The sequence below is a fragment of the Agelaius phoeniceus genome, chromosome 4 (genome assembly GCF_051311805.1).
Source record: "Agelaius phoeniceus isolate bAgePho1 chromosome 4, bAgePho1.hap1, whole genome shotgun sequence".
NCBI classification, from domain to species: Eukaryota; Metazoa; Chordata; class Aves; order Passeriformes; family Icteridae; genus Agelaius; species Agelaius phoeniceus.
Window position 1 is genome coordinate 17,781,476 of NC_135268.1, and position 17,040 is coordinate 17,798,515.

Genomic DNA, 17,040 nt, shown 5'->3' on the forward strand with positions numbered 1-17,040 from the left:
TAATTTCAACAAACTTTAGAGCATTTGTCCCCTACAGAGTCTAAATTTATTGATCTACCCCCACTCAAGAATCTTCATGACCTGAAGCAATCTAAAATTAATGTGATAAATAGGAAGTTTAGAAAAAGGACTGATTTTGCCAGGCTCAGTTTACTGACATTTTCTCAGCTTCCTTGTTCATTAGCTTATAATTTATGTAGCAGATCATAGTGCTTACATCACAACTCCAGGGAATCTCATCTATTGTTATGAAGGATGAAGATAAAACAATTAATTCTCCAGTTTCTTCCTTAAGGCATGCATCATAAACCAAACTAACTATCTCAAAGTTATAGCTACCTGGTTGGAGCTAAGGAATTACTTTTTAGTAACACTACTCTAATGTGTTTGCACCATGGATAAAAAAGTAGCAAAGATGCAACGCATCAAACAGCCAGAAACTATAGGAAAACAAAAGAAACTATTTTCCAGTGATAATATTCATGTCATCTTCTGTTTAGGCTTTCAGAATCATTTACAAGAGCAGTAAGGGTAACATACTCCAGAAAATACTGAGGAAAATGACCAAAAAAAAAAAAAAAGGGTTTCAACCCCCTTTTTTAAAGGCACTGGAATTCAGGATATGGCTCCTGGTCAATTTTCTATCCATTGGGCTTTCAACTGTGCTAGAGCTGCCAGCCTTCTGAGTTAACTCCAGAACTATGCAAGTGGGTAACAAAACACTTGTGAGAGCACAGCATTTCAAGCAGTGCCAAGACAGAGATAAATAGCGTGGTCTTACTTAAAGGAAGAGAGTGAACTGGCTTTAAACAATAAAAACAGAAATAATCTTCAGCTACAGAGCATCTGCCAAACAAATGAGAGAGGAAAAGAATCCTTTATGTGCTTTAACAGCATACAAATAGCCTAAAAAGGACCCACCACATTCCAAGAAACATGAAGACAAATATTTGAAATGGATCTATTTTACATTATTGATGGCAGGTAATTTTGAATTCCCAAGCTACAGCTTGGGAAAAAGATCAGTCAGTCAGTCCTTCAGGATCTTTTTCCCCCACTTCTCTCTTAAGCCACAGCCATTAGCACAGGCACACACACAAATCTCTGAAAAGCACAGAACAACCCAAAATATACACAAGGTTTTCAATACACGTTTGTTTCCCTCCATAGCCCTCACTGAGACAAGTCATCTGAACATTTGTACGCTCAGGCCAGGCTGGAGGCAGCCAGAGCAGTGACTCCCCTGCAGCCTGGCCAGGAATCCTGCAGGATTATGCCAGCACACAGGAGCACTTGTGCTGGAAATGCTCTCGTCCTTGGGCTGGTGCAGCGTGTCCCTGCACGCCTGCTGCGCAGGGCAGGCCGCGCTGCAGCGTCTCTGCTCCCTCTGCCTTCAGCACAAAGGGAGAGGAGAGCTCGGATGGGACACTGAACCCCTTGGAAAACTCTCTCCTGAGGGTACTGAAGGAAGAAACAGGGTGAACAATTTGTTTCTGAGATCAGTTTCTGCTCCTGAGCTGCCCCACAGTCCAACACCACACTACACTTCACTGTGGTGCTGACCACATCCAGCAGGGCTCTGCCAAGAGTGCAGAGTCACTGAGCCTCTTTGCTGGGAGTAGGGTGGGTGGAGGTGGAGGAAGGGATGAGGAATAGAAACGAAAAAATGTTTAACACCCCAATAAAATTACAAAAGCTAAATCTCTCTCCTTCTCAGCAACCAAAAGATCAAATGTCACCAGATGATGAAAAAAGAAAAACCATTCCCCAAAAGCTACTGGCAAAGGGAAAAAGCAATCATTTATCACCTGCCAACAAGGACGAGCTAGGAAACGAAAATTTGGATTTTTAGCTCTTCCTATTGTCAACCAAACCAGTCCATTTCCTGCTCCATCCCAACTGTGATTACTTTGGATTCACCACTAGTCCCCATCAACACATTGCACACTTTGGCTTCCTTCTTTTCATTACACTTACTCAAGCAAAACAGCTCCAGTAGTTTGACTGTCAACAAGATTTACAAGTCCCTGAAATCTTCCTTCTTCATATCCACTTTCAGATATAACTTTTCTTTACATAAATAATTTCTCATATGCAAATTTGCAAGACATTCAACTTGCAAAGACTTTCTTTCTCTGCTCAACTTGTCTTTTCAATATCAGACTCACTTTCCTCCTTCTCTTCTCCTTCCTTTAGATACATGTCTCCAAACTTAAGGTCCAATTATTTTCAGAATCCTCAACACACACTTTGGAACAGGAGTGGCCTAAGTGACATATGAAGGCTTTCCCAGTTTGCAGTTTAGATAAATCTTTTCCAGTTAAACCCAGCAAATTAGAGGGATGCCTGTTTTATAATTCTCAGCAGCAGTGAGCACAGCATTCTCCTTATGCTTATACACTCACATTTGAGATTACTTCAAAGACTTGTTTCTTTGACCTCATGGAGTTCTGAGTGCAAGATAGAGCACGTCTGAAACAGCTGATACACCCTTTCAACAACAAAATAGTTATTGCAGATAATTAAACAGATGTAAGAGAAGGGCAGGTCTGGTATCGGCCTTTTCAAATCTCCAGATTAATCTCAACATTGCCGGTGCAACTGATGTCAGATCTGCAACTGAGTCCCAGATTGCCTTTCTCCTTCATTTAACAGCTTATAACCTGCTGACAAGACAGCTACCAGAGCTGATCTTCTAAACTGCTGATTAGCAACTGGGCACTTCAGTGTAAGCTTTCATTTTTTATAATGCTAGAAATAAATGTGTGAAGTATTTTTAAGGAGTTCAACATCTGTTAGAACCATAAATACAAAGAGGGATAAAAATATGCACATTTTCTGTATCTGTTGCTGAATAAGATGTGATGTGATATTCAGTTAACCATGAAGACAATGGATCTCCATCCTGTGCTCCTCTTATTCAGTGCTTTGATGGATAAGAAGATAGACTCACTAAAACACATGCACAACTTCTATATATTGAGAAGTCCTCAAATCTGTAACGGACCTTGTTATGGACTTTTTTTCTAATTTCCAGAAACCAGTTTAAATAAGACATTAATTGAAAAACAGGTTCTCAGTTGACTGAGGGATAGCAAGATACCCAACTTGAAACAAACTACCAAAACTCTACCAGGATCACATACATAAATTATTACTTGGGCTGGTAATTCCTTTAAGAGTCTGTGGTTCCTGGGCTGGTATGGGGAGGCTGCCAACAGATGGCAATTTCAAAGTTGGCTATTTCCACAGCCTTTTTTATCCTCCTCATTTCAAAACAGCTGGTGCACAGACCATTGAACATTATGCCTAATTTATTTTTTTTAAATAAAAAATTTACGGAACACTCAGCAACGCTTATCTTTTGTTACAGAACAGCGTGTTCAGAGACTCCAGGACTCTGTACAGGGAGGCAGAACACTTTTGAGAGCTGGTCAAAGCTGAACATGCTGTCATCTTGCAGAAGCTAAAGCTTGCCCTATCTCCCTCTGCCCAGGAGCGATCAGTCAGTTCTGAAGAATTTTGGAAACTCACTCTCTGCCATAAAATAGCTCTTCCCCACCAAATGCATGGAAGAAATGGGCCTGAAATTTGACCAAGGAAAACAAGATTTCTTTAGAATCCCCTGTTTGCTACAAGTCCTCCACAAATAAAGAGCAAAATTGAGTCAGACAAGCCTAGAGGAACCTCCACATTTTCTATCCCTGCATGTCAACACCACCTTCATAAGCCAGCATAGAAACTGATATTCAAGATGACAAAAAAAGTTTCTAGATTGCTTCCTGAGTGAAGATAACCTTCATTAAAGACTGTCTGGTTATCCAGCTCTTGCTGGGAGGAATTAGATTACCTTTATCAACCTTAGCTACACAGAAAAGCTTTTTCATTTGAGTGTCTCTTGAAGTGTATTTTACCAAAGGCTATATCCCAGGTTAATTAATAGCATGCAACTGAAAATGGTTTGCTGAACTAGCAGAAAAACAACTCAATAAAACAGCTTCATCTCCAAAAAACAGACAGATTCTTCTGGCACTGATTTTATCTGAATTTATGTTTTGGTCTTCATGGATAGGAAGTAAGATCAGAAGCTTCTGCCACCTTAGCCAGTCTTGGCTGGCAAACATTCCCCTGCCTTAAAAACACATATCAGAAGTCCTGGGGCAGATTTCTCTGTTGTGCTCTTATCTTTCAGTACTCGTTCTTCTGAAGGAGGGCTAACTGTGTTCTTGTTGTTGATGCTTGCATGCAGTCTTCATGGAGATTATGGTAACTTTTCTGCACTACTATTAGGACAAGAAGGGGTGAGCTCTTATTTTCAGTGGAGACTCCCTTCTAGAAAAAAAAAATTTAGAGCTAGGATAAAGTTTTAAGTGGAAAATTAGTAGTGAAACCACTACTAATGTGCTCATACAACTGTGATCTTGCAGGTGGATTAGAAGATGGAGCTCCATGTGTCAATTCCTGTGAAGTTTATAAGAGCAAACCTCTAATCATTCAAGATCCCTCTTAAGTCAAGGTCTTAATCTGCCCTCTTAAAAGAAATAATTCTCCTGACTGTCTCTAAGAGACAACAAAGAGTGAAAGAGAGGAAAGCAGATGCCAGCTTTCCTTTTCTTGCAGTATGAGAAGCAGCAGGACAGGTCAGTTGCTCAAAATGCAACAATAAAATCAGCATTCCTAATAGGGAAAGCTTTTTACTACACATAGGCTGTGAGAACACTGGTAAAGGGAAGAAGGTAAATTTGAATGGGATGTCAAAACTACCTATAATTCACCAGGCAAAAAATATGTGGGAGAAGTTGATAAAATTCATATTTGTAAAGCTAAGTCAAGTGTAATCAGAGATCAGGCACCATATAGCAGTTTCTGCCCACATCTGCCCCTCTGGAGCCTGTGAAGCATCCAACAGAGACCACTCTCAGAGGCTGTGCAATGCATTAAGGCAGAGCCAGTGTAGGACTCAATACATTGTCTAAACCAAATCTTTAAAACACCAGCCCAAAACAACCTAAATGTTGAATCTTGATAAAATTCTAAATCAAATGCTTGCATTTTGCCCTAAATAACAAAGATGTGCCCCTTGCATAGTGATATCACTAAACAATGACTATTTTCAAAGTGTGAGCCTCCGATTTATCATTAATAAAACTGAATAAGCTTACATATGCATGCTTAGATATAAAGAGATGACCTCCCATAAAGGTGCTGAAATACTAGGATGCATCATGGGAACATATACTTTATCTGAGAACAAGTTAAAAATGTGACTGAAGTTCAATATGTGGGTTAAGCATTTATTGCTATTAAAAAAGCAAGAAAGGGCCTTAAGGACTTGCAGATTTTAAAGAAAAGAAAGGAAAACATAAGGAAGGGGAAAAGTTCCATATTCAGACCTAGTGCTAAGATATGTATTATTAGCAGTATTGCAGATGCTGAACTGGGAGCCTGCTGAGGTGGGAGTGGGGGGGAAGAAGAAATACTTCTACTCCTTTGAAGTACAGGTCAGTACCACATTCCTTCAGTAGCTATGTAGGTGCTGCCACTTGCAATGATGATTTTGGGCAATCATACCTAGCCCTCTGGTGAAGTTTTCTGTTTTTCACCTATGAGACCAAATCTCTTCAGAGCACACTGGTCATGACTGCACAGTTCTGTACCCATTTCCATGTCCCCTTCAGTACCAAAGTGTTCCAGTGGTCTCAGAATTAGTTATCACTTTTTTTCCTATGTTTCCATCTCACTACAGCGGGTCTAAAATAATTGAAGTTACCACCACAAGAACTGGGATGTGCCACAGGTTCTGGCAGAACATGAAATGCAGGTTGAAAGCACCCTTTGGGCTGTGGTGCAGAGAGGCACTTACAGAGACAACACAGAAGCAAGCTACTGTTTGGGTTTAGAGCCTAGGAAGGACAAGTAAGTTTACTTATAAGGCACATTAATATAATCAAGATGTTTCCAGTTGGACTGTACTTATCAGTCTTAAACAATGCTTACCTTTTCTGAATAGTTCTTGAAGGCTCTCTGCACTTTGATTTAAAATAGCCCATATTTCCTCTTCTTGCAGTGGTCCCCCCCGAACCTCCAGAGCCTCTGCTAGTGACACATGCATGTTACCTGGGAAATAAACAGACTGATGTAAGACTAAATAACATCTTTTCTTCTCCATGCATGCAGTATTCGAGTAGTAATAACCCATCCTTCAGTCACAAAAATTCTCCAGCATTAGCAGAACCCATCAAATATCAATAATACAAAATGTTCCCTGTGGCAATAAAGAATTTTGAGCACCCACTCCAGAAAAACTCAGGTTAAGAAAATAATGATCCATATTAATATCAGAGGCTCTACATCCATAAATTTAACAAGCTAGCATTAATCCACATACTATAGGCAAGAGCTTGCCATTTATAAATATGACAGATTGATCAGTAGTTGCAGGTTTATTAAAATAAATCAGCTATTAACAAGATTTTGACAGGTTGAAGTCATGAAGCTGTTGTTAGAAAATGAGGAAGAGCTTCCTTTTCTAACAACAGCTTCATGACTTAAACCTGTCAAAATCTTGTTAATAGCTGATTGATAGCATCTCATGACCATATTATGAGACCACTGCCAGCAAATATGCACACAAGCTAAATAGCTATGGAACTGATAGATAGCTATGCAACAGCTTCTCCTTGGAGTTAAATAAAACTGTTAGCAGAACTCTACATGTTACATCCCCAGAAAACAAAGAAAGATTTCTTCCCCCAGATAAATGAGGTTATGCTTCATTATTTTTTGAAAGAACTAATCCATTTTCACCACACAACAACATAATATTCTGTTGTCCAAAACCATCTGAAAACTGAAGACTGTATTCCTAAATATTCTGGCAAAGCAAAGCTTCATCCATTTGATAAGCTCAGGAGCAAATAAACCATGTGTCTGCTTAATTATTCCAGCTTTCTATGGAATGTTCTCAGATTGAGCACTCATGCCAATTTATATTTCTTATTAGGATGCAGTGGCTTCTCTCTGTGCTTCTCTCCAAAGCCCAGAGAACAAAATCTTGAGGCAGCGAGCTGCAATAAGAGCCTGAGGTGTACTGTCACTCATCACTGGTAAGTTTGTCATATGTCTCAAAGGCTCCAGAGTTGTTGCTTGAAATGGAAAATACAGTTCCACAAGCAATGCTTATGGTCTGGAGACCAGTAGCTGATACCAACAGTTGCAGATGACCCAATGGTACTGCTGGAAACTCCTGCCCCTCCTGTAAATCACCTATCCAGAGCCTGTCCATCACACCATACAATCCTGGCTCAGGTGTAGGACATTAACCTAACAAATTTAAAGAGGAACAGGCTTACAGGCTATGTTTAGTTTCCCAACTGTATAGGCAGCTTTATGCCTTCCGTGTGTTTTTAACTACAGATAACCAACCTAAACACATACAATGGCAACATAAAGGGCTGAATATCCTGCAGTTTCTAACTGAAAACATGGGTTTGACAATACTTGCTAAAATACTAGCCTTTTCACCTACAATTCCATACTACTACTGAAAAATTACATATTGCTGGCTGCTTTTCAGCACAGCTCATTTTTCCTTATTTCACAACTTGCCAGTTTGTAGCATTCAATTACTGTGCATATTTACTAAGCCAGATATATTTTCAAAAATTAATGCTCAAAAGTCATCATCAGAAGACAGTGGAAGGGAAAGCAGACTCAGATACATTTAAAAGAAAGATGAAACCTGAATTCCCAAAGAGAAAAAGAAACAAACCATGAAAAATGGCAAGGTAGGGACCAATGCAAACTTGCAATAAATGGATGGAAAACCAGAGAAAATTGTCCTTCCATGAGCACAATAAGAGATTCATGAGATTCACATACACCAGGCACAGAGTGAGTGTCTGGTCTCACTGTTCCAGGAAATTCTGTGATTTCACGCCACTGTCTCAAATTTCAGTAGGTACATCTAGAATCAAGCTGTCTGGATTATTCAGATTAAAAGACCTCATCTTCTCCTAGGGACTAAAAATACATGAACTCCAAATGAAAACTTTCTGTGATAAAGATTCTAAAGGAGAATGCCAAGCATAAGAACAACAATCCCCTCTCCCCAACCCCAAATCCTTCTCTGCCACTCCCCTTCTCCCCATTCTGCAAAACACTGCATCCTTTCAGCTGTGATTAAATACTGTGTTCTGTTCTGTAGCAGATATAAGCCAATTCCCTATTTAACAACACAAAAGAGACCATAAGCATGTCTGCTCAAACTCCCAAACACATTACATCAACAGTAAAAGAATCCTACAGCAAACAATTCCTTGATCACAGTAAGAAGCAGCATGAATACACACACCCAGCCACCCAGGCCTCTGCTGCAGCAGGGCAAGCAACAAGATCTGCTTGCATTTTACACATAGCAGGAGCTTGACAAATGAAAATCAAACACACAGCAAAACTAAATTATGATTTTGAAAGCCCAAGCAAAATCTGTCACAAAACCACAAGCACAGCCACGTCCAAAATGCCATAAGCTGGGATTTGAGTGGGATTCTCATTGAAGCAGATCTGTTTCACCAACTTTTTGGTAACTTTATGACTTTTCTTCCTCAAAGTTATCTTTAAGCTGCAGTGCTTGTCTGTCTCAGCAATGGGCAGAGCAACATGCTGGTTATGAGGATTAAAGAACATCCCACAAAATGGTTCTCTAGCACCAAGGCACTGACTGAGGGAAGCTGGGGTGAGGCTGTTGGCAGGAAAATGCAAGGCCAGGTTTCTCCAGCTGTCCAGCCAACCTGGCATCAGCCAGGCACCGATTTGGAGCTGACAGTAGAAGTGCCTGGCTCAATATTTATTTCTCCCCCATCAGTTTGTCTGTCTTGAATGTTTTTCACAAGAAGATAATTGTAGGAATGCTGATGTTTGCAATGCACAACTCCAAATTTGCTGTCTCCTTAGATTCTGGGAACCCTCAATAGCGTGTGGTCCTTTGTGAATACAGAAACCTAAATGCTCAAGTCATGCAAAAGCTTTTGGTTCTATGCAATACACAAGCATTATGATAAATTGCAATATAAGGACTACATTGAGTAAGTTTTCTAAGAGAAAAACATTTAAAGTTTTTGTAGAATAACGTATCAAAATGATGCTCCTGGCAGTCCTTGTGTCTTTCAGTGTTCCAGGCTGACCAGCAAAGAAATCCAGATGCACTGGTAAAGTTCTCTATGGACTCATGGTTCATGTCAAGCCATTTTTTTGCTACAAGTCCTCTCCCCATCTCCTCTTTAGCCAAGAAAAGCAAGATCTGGGATCCTGTGCCCTGTTCCATTCACTCCTTGTAATAAGGATGCACAGACTAAAGAACATGGAAAGGTGCACCTTCCAAGGATGAGTTCATTTCCCCTTTTCTTGGGACAGAATTATGATGGCATCTTAATATGAGGCCACAAGGAGATGGGATTGGAGCAGGCAAGTCTCAGGGTTAGGTGCATGAACTCCACAGGAACTGCTAGGGCATGGATTACTCACACACCCAAAACTCACACGAGATCACAGGCACAGGACATCTCTCCAAACAGGGAGATTCACACAGCAGAGAGCACAGCACAGCATAGGAAGGCAGTGGACAAATTAAAGCAGTTAGCACTGGAGGTGCACAGACATGAACCTGACAGACTTCTTGTTCTGGGGCAGAATTTACTCCCAGACCACACAGGAATACTATTTCCACAGGAAGGGAGTTGCATTGTATGGAGGCAACTTTTATGCTCCAGGACAAGAGAATAAATTCAGGTGTAAATCATTTGTATTAACAAGCTCTGAGTGCAAATTTCTTGGCACCATTCAGCCCTAAGCCATGCAGGCAGCACAGTCACGAGGAAAAATGTTGCCTAAGCCAGAGCCTCTCCCGTATTTCAGACACTTTTTGAAAAGAGCCTGCCTACCTCATGAGGAGCAGCTGCCAGCTCCTCCCTCTAGACAGACAGCTCTCACACTCCCCAGTGAGTGGGATGGGGCTCTGCCTCTTGCCTCAAAACAAGCTCAGTGACCTCCTGGCTTTAAAAAGTCTCATTTTAAAGTCCCAGAAACCAATGTTAAAAGCACACCACCTATGGAACATCCAGCCAGTGCCAACCCCAGGAGGCAGCCTTCCACTTGCTCTGTCCCAAGGAAGACAGAAAGCACAACAGGAGCAGCCCCTCACACCAAGTAATTCTGTCACAATGTCTGTTTGCAAGCTATATACTTTTATCCCTACCACTTACAAAGTCTTCAATTTTTTAATTGCCTATGTATGCAGAAGTTAAACACAGAATTCTCATTTCCCCCAACCACCACCATTTCTCCTCACACATTTTAAATTTTAAATTTGAAATTGAAGGTTTCCAACAGCAATGAAGAATTTGGAAAATTTTAAAGGCCTGCTCTTTCCAAATTTTATTGAACTGTTGCCAGCCAAAATATTAAGAAGCTTTTGCCATAACGCTCATTATTAAATACTGTAATAGAGTAATTTTTGTCAAAAAGTTCCTAGAAACAGACTAAAAGTCAACAGACTAAATTGCTTCAACTTAACTGGTGCTTGACACCTGGTGTTTTGGTTTTAGTAAGATATCCCTTGCTTTTTTCCTTACCTTGTGCATCAACATTTTTCCATAATGTCGTAACTTCAGAACAAAAACTTTAAGTCAAAAGCTGTGCTTGAACATCAGCTAACTGAAATGCTTGCACTACCTCACACTTGATATTTCATAGGAATATGATGCCAAGAAACACAAAAAACAGCTGCTCTGGCATACACTATGCAGATGTTTTTAGATGTGCAAGAAACAGTGAAAAAAATCTAGAATACAAAACAGTGTTAGAATTTCTCAAAGATCACATAAAACATTCTGATACTAATTTTTTATCATTTGACAAAATTTAAAACAAAGAAGAGAGCGGGAAGGCTCTATATACATACAAAATACTTTCTGTAGAGAAAGAACCCACCTTATTTGTCCCATGTAAAACACTGTTAGCTGACCTTAACTGTCCTGAATATGAGCAGTATTGCCCCCTTGCTCCACAGGGACACTTGGGCAAAAGGTGGCAGGTTCTGAGGAGACTTTTCTCTTAGCAGATGAGCCAAGAGCCCCTTCTTGGTGGGGCCTTCTTCCTCTGGAGATATAAATGCCTGGAGGCAGAAGTACATTTAACAAGGCAATTCTATCCAAGAGAATCTCTTAAAATTCACCTTTCTCACGCCATGATTAACTGCCTGAAAATAAAACACTGGCACTTTCATTCAGCACTCACTGAGCTGGAAGTGCTTTCTAAAAGCACTTGACAGGCACAAGTCTCAGTGACACTGAACTGGGGCTAGACCTGGACACTTTCCAGAGTCTGGTCTCTCCCATTTCAGAACCTGAGCACCTTGAGCCATTACCATGCCCTGTAATTTCAGAATCCTGGCATCTATGCTATTTATTTACATTGGCCCACATCTTACACCCCCAAACAAGATCTGGACTACATCTACCAATTAGTTTATCCCCAATAATACTGTTGCTGAAACTGGGCTGAAGTGCAGAACCCTGGAGCCAAGTTAGAAAGCTTGCACTTCAGTAGTCTTTGAAACTTTATTTTCAAATCCACACATAAAATGTGGTCTTCCTATAGCTGCAGGTCCAATTTGCATAGACTATCCAGAAAATAAGGCATTATTTGCAAATAGTCAAGTTAAGCATGCAATCAAGTCAAACACACTAGCTAATCAAGTCAACTGTGCTTAAAGAGTTTTCTTTCATTTAGAGTCCTGCTCTTAAGTTAATTACTGCACATTATTCTCAATTATTGTCTTAAAGGATAAGGAAACAAACCCTTGTGTCACATCCACTTTTTTCATTTCTCCTACAGATACAAAGAGGGGGGACACAGCCCCACAAGATCCAACTACCATTTCCCCCCTCTTTTTAAAAGTATTTAAAGAGCCACCAGAAATCAAAGTTTTTGTGAAAAAATCCCACAGTCCCATGGTGCTTTTCATTCAACCTGTGACCTGATAATAGCACAATTCCTTCTCTTTCATTTTAGAGAGGCCAGCAGAGATTAGTATTACCACCCAAGTATTTCTCCCCTCTTCCTGGTATGGAATAGATTAGCTTCTTCCACTCACATATTTTCTTTCCATGTTCTCCTCTTTCTCCCCCACAGCAGACAGGATGAAATGTCAGCAAAACAAAAATCTCATGCTCCTGGGCAAATCCTCAAACTATACCATGAAAATTTTTTTGCAACTGCATTTCCTCTTCAAACTGATAGCTTGCTGCTTGAGCTCAGACCTCCTAAGTAAGGAACAGAAACTAGCTCAAATTTGTGAGAAAACACAATATGGAAACACTCCCAGAAGTATAAATCTTGGCCTTTTATCTGAGCATACACAGATTAACAGATGAGATATTAGCATTTCTCCTCCCAAAGCCTTAAATCAGTATTCTATTCCCAGATCTGGAAGACAGAAGAATGTGACATACTGAGAATCTTGGCTCACACCTCCAGGACAAGCAGTGTTTATTTTACTCAAAAAGTGCTTGCTTTCTTTCCTGGAAGGTGGAAAGAAATCAGCTTTTGGCATTGGCCTGAACACACAATAGAAGACAAGCTAGGGTTAGTGTTGACTCCCTCCTTTGCTCTTCTGTCTCCATCACCAGAACCAGATAAACTTGTTTATCTGAAGCTTCGTGTTAGGCAAACTAGTAAAGCCAGTCCAAATTGCATATAATGATCATGAAAGTCATGTTTTCTAGGCAACTGCAGAATGCTTTTTTATACATGAGGGTAGCTGATGTTTCACATTTGATATTAAAATTTTATTCAGAAGAGCATATAATTATCACTACAAAGTAAGCTTAATCCACATAAATCGTAGCATGATTCTTGTATCCCTCTCTTTGTTTAATTGTCAGTGTAAGATTGTTGGGCAACTCCCTTATTTTGCTGTTGATCTGCTCCACCTCGGAGAGGGCACGTCTCCTTGATGCATTTCTCATACTTGCAACTTTCATTTTAATTGCTAAGTAGCAGCAGAAGACCTGTGACTAAGGCAAGCTTTAGGAAAAAAAAAAAAAAAAAAAAAAAAAAAAAAAAAAAAAAAAAAAAAAAAAAAAAAAAAAAAAAAAAAAAAAAAAAAAAAAAAAAAAAAAGAAATGTCAGGACTACAAAGCAGCTCGGCTATAGTGACACTTTTTAAACAGCACATGAGCCAGTAACACCCTCATTCACACATAACAAATTAAACCCTTCTAATGACCTGAAATAACCAGAAGCAAAAAGGCATCCTGCTATAGGATGGAGTGATGATGTGCTGTCTATCAGACAAAAGGCACTAAGAATGGCACCTCCAGCTTTAGTCCAGCAGTTATTCCATTGTTGCATTCCAGAGCCACACATTCCTCACATACTGGGAAAAGGTCATGACTGAAGTCTGTCCTTACTCACTCAGCTCTCAGCACAGCTGAAGAGGGAATGAAAGCTTTTGTCAGGGGAGCAGAAATAGTAGCAGGCACCTGATTTAAATGTCATGGAGCTACTAGAAAGCATTATTCTAAGTCTGTAAGTAGTGCTTCCCACCATCTGTGACATTCTAAAGCTGTCTACAAATAAAACACTGGGGCTCTGGTGAGCAAGTAAAGGAAGCACTGATAATTATTTTCATTCAGAACATTATTTTATAACTATATTATAGTATTATTCATAATCAGTTCCCAATGTTTGAGAAGAGTAATGCTCAAATATTTAACACCAAGATATAAATTGCCACAGATAAGAAATTCAGTGACTCTACCAATAGGTTTCATTAATGGATCAACTTACTTTAGAGCAGATTTTTAAAAGCTTAGCTTAAGGCCTCTCCACGATAATGAAGTGATAACTTTTACTACAGCAGACAAATTCTCTAGTTCCAAAGGGCTCAGATTGTGTCAGAATCCTTTCAGTCTCAGTAACAGAGAATGCTATCTTCCTTTAAACATGCCTCTTCTTGGTAAGGCAGTCCCCTTGCAGTAATGCAATAATTAGTGTCACGAAGGCAGTGCAACTGGATCAGCAAAAAATTAAGCCAAGTGACCAAGAGTTCTCTATTTCCTTGGATGTGGCACTTCAAAGTCCTTCAGACAGGTACAAAAATAATAAGTTAATGTGCTACAATACTGGGGGGGGAGATGGGAAGCATCAGCACCCACCAACCTTAGTGATAAAGAAAAGCACTAGGTTTGCAGCATTTTGGTAAATAACGTAGAAGTCAACATACTCTTAAGTGTAAAGACTGGCCCTGCCACATGTTATTTCAAAGCCTGACTTTAATTCTATATCTTCACATTTAGTCCTTCCACAAATGGCTTTTTAGGCTGTTGAGTAAACTGCATGGTTCACTTGGATCTTGAGATTTCTTCCTTTCATGGGCAAAAGGTGGATCTTAGCAAAACAATCTTTGTTTATATTGTCTATCAGACATTTAGGAAAAAGAAATTAGCACAAAAGATATTCCACTATGGCATACCAAAGCAGTTTTTCCATAGTTAAAAATGACCTCATGTATGGTACTAGTAAAGAATGCAACAGATTCAGAAAGAAGGTTTGTGTTCTTCATTTGAAAACAGCATCCTTACACACTCACAAGAAGAAAGAGAGCTGCTGACTTGTGTACTCAACCAGAAAAAAACCCCAGCATTCAGAGGACAGTTCATACTAACAGCTACCTCACATCCTCCCTGGAAAGGAAATAATATTCAACAATGGAGATAAAACTGGCTGAATAACAGAATGAAGCCTGAATGACATCTACCTGCATGTGATTCCTCCAGCAGTGCTTTACCTCAGGTGTATACAGGTAAAGAAGCTGCACTGCTGAAACACCAGGAGTTTTTTGTTGAAGCACACATTCAGTTTGAGAGCTAACAAACTCCCACATGGATCACTCTACTTACCATATTTCTACTAAACTGCACTTGCATGTTTGTGTGGGTTTTGCCATGAAAATTTAAAAAAAAAATCCAACCAATTTAAAAGTTACTACCCAGCCAGCATTCTCTGCAGCTGCTTGGTTCATACTAATACTCCAATATTTTTAATCGTTCCCAATGACTTTCTTACCCAATGCCCTAAGCTGCACTACCATCCTCACACATGATTTTTTCCGCCTGTGACTTGGTGAAAATAGTTGATGAGTCCAAATAATTACTGATTGAGAAAGATCATCTGAAGGCTCTATTGTGCACCAAGTCTTCAGTCTTTGATGCTCAAAGAAGTAATATTCCCAGCTCCTAGAAAATTTAGATTTCCTTAAGCAATTACATATGCTTTACAACACAGAAGTTGCAGCAGAAAAAAAAAAAACAGGTGTGTTGCCTTCTCAGACAGTTATGATTTCTTAGGTTCATTTCTGGGGGGGGAAAAAAAAAAGAGATATGGCATAAGGAACAGAACATTAAGAACATTACAAGGTCTGCAGATAGATAACACCATGGATATCTTATCTGTGAACTTACCTGTCTGGGAGTAAAGCTATTATTCACACAAGTGATGACTAATTATTATTGTGAAAGTCTGAATTTCTAGACTGAAAAACAGACAAGATGGAACAAAGGCCTACATTTCAGCTGTCAAGAACTGTACACACAAGAAAATCTGTGTCTCTATCTCTAGAACCAAAGCAGAAGCTGAGAGATTCTTGCTCAGTTTTCCTGTAAGCTGAAATAAATGCTAATTCAAGCACAATAGCAAATATCAAGTCTCATTTGAAGATTACTGCATTTTCTTCACTGGTCTATAACAGAAGAAAAAAAGTAATTTTGCTCTCAGACAGAGAGCCTCTCTATTCAGACATGGTAGTACAAAGTGTGAGATTTACACTTTTTATATGCATGAAAATACAATTTTAAATGCCTGTGATATGTTATCCTCCTATTAGGTGCTCCCCTGCTTAAACCTTTACAAAGATTTAAGCAGGGGAAATCAGTGACTAATCTTATAAAGCAACTTCATACACTTCCAAATGAGAACCATAACTGACAATGCCCTGGTGCCTCATCAGGAAACATGAACACTCCAAGGAATGGCAGAGATGTGAACAGGCAACTGGCTGGATTTGACTTGTCCACACTGCCTCAAATGAAGGGAAGATGATTCTGCGGAAATGAGAAGCACTGGCAAATGCCACTACATACCTGGCTCACTGCACTTGATGTCTGTCAGCCTTCAGGAAGGATGTGCTTTTGACAGTGCCCACTCATGTTGAGAAAGAGTGTGTGCATGTCCCCACATTTGCATGTGCTCCCCACTATCTATATAAAATGTGTGGGTGCATGCATATACTCCATATGGACCAAATATTTCACTTTTGTTTTATGCTTCTGCTGAAGGACAAGAGAAAAGCCCTGAAGGACAAAGAGAGTTACAAATGGGCAGGAACACTGATCTATTTTGAGAATCAACATGAACTACCTGAAGGCCTTGTTAGAGGGTCCCTAAAGCCTATTAAAGGTTTTGGCCAAGGCAGATTTAAATAAGATTCTGTAAGCATTTGGAAAAACAGATTTGATACCAGCAGATGGGCTGCAACTCTAGTAAGAGGCCTCCATCTGTCCAGAAACTAGCTCTTCACTCTACACACATAGACAGACACATGGTATTGCAAGAGCAGCACCAACCATTTCCTGCAAAGAACTTCAAAAGCATCCATCATCTTTAAAAACCCCTGTCCTCATAAGAGACTTCACAGCACTTCCTTTTCTCCATAAGCAACTCATTTTCCAGAGGAAAAAATTATCTAGTCAACTGCTATTTCTTGAAAGCACTTAATTGCTGTTCAAATTATAGGAAAGGTATTTCCCTTTCAGTGATATTTCCCTTTCAGTGATGCTGAGCTGAAGAGCAGACTGTTGGAAATTGTCCTTGAACAGGATACATCTCAGTTTTTCCCCTAGTAACTGAGAATCTGTCTGTGTAATGTAATTTAGGTGACCTACCAATAAGGTCCAACACACCCTACACAAAACAGTGGTT

The 17,040-nt window shown here is 39.7% G+C and overlaps 1 protein-coding gene across 7 annotated transcripts in view; it reads right to left on the minus strand.

Moving 5' to 3' along the window:
• The window catches only part of PTPN13 (protein tyrosine phosphatase non-receptor type 13), a 113,061-nt gene that overhangs the window by 81,392 nt on the left and 14,629 nt on the right, over positions 1–17,040 (minus strand). For all 7 annotated transcript variants that reach the window (XM_077177001.1, XM_077177000.1, XM_077176999.1 and 4 more), the window contains exon 2: positions 5,998–6,117. In XM_077177001.1, the coding sequence (XP_077033116.1) occupies positions 5,998–6,112 (115 nt within the window). In that variant the 5' untranslated portion in view covers positions 6,113–6,117. The remainder of the gene's footprint in view (positions 1–5,997; positions 6,118–17,040) is intronic.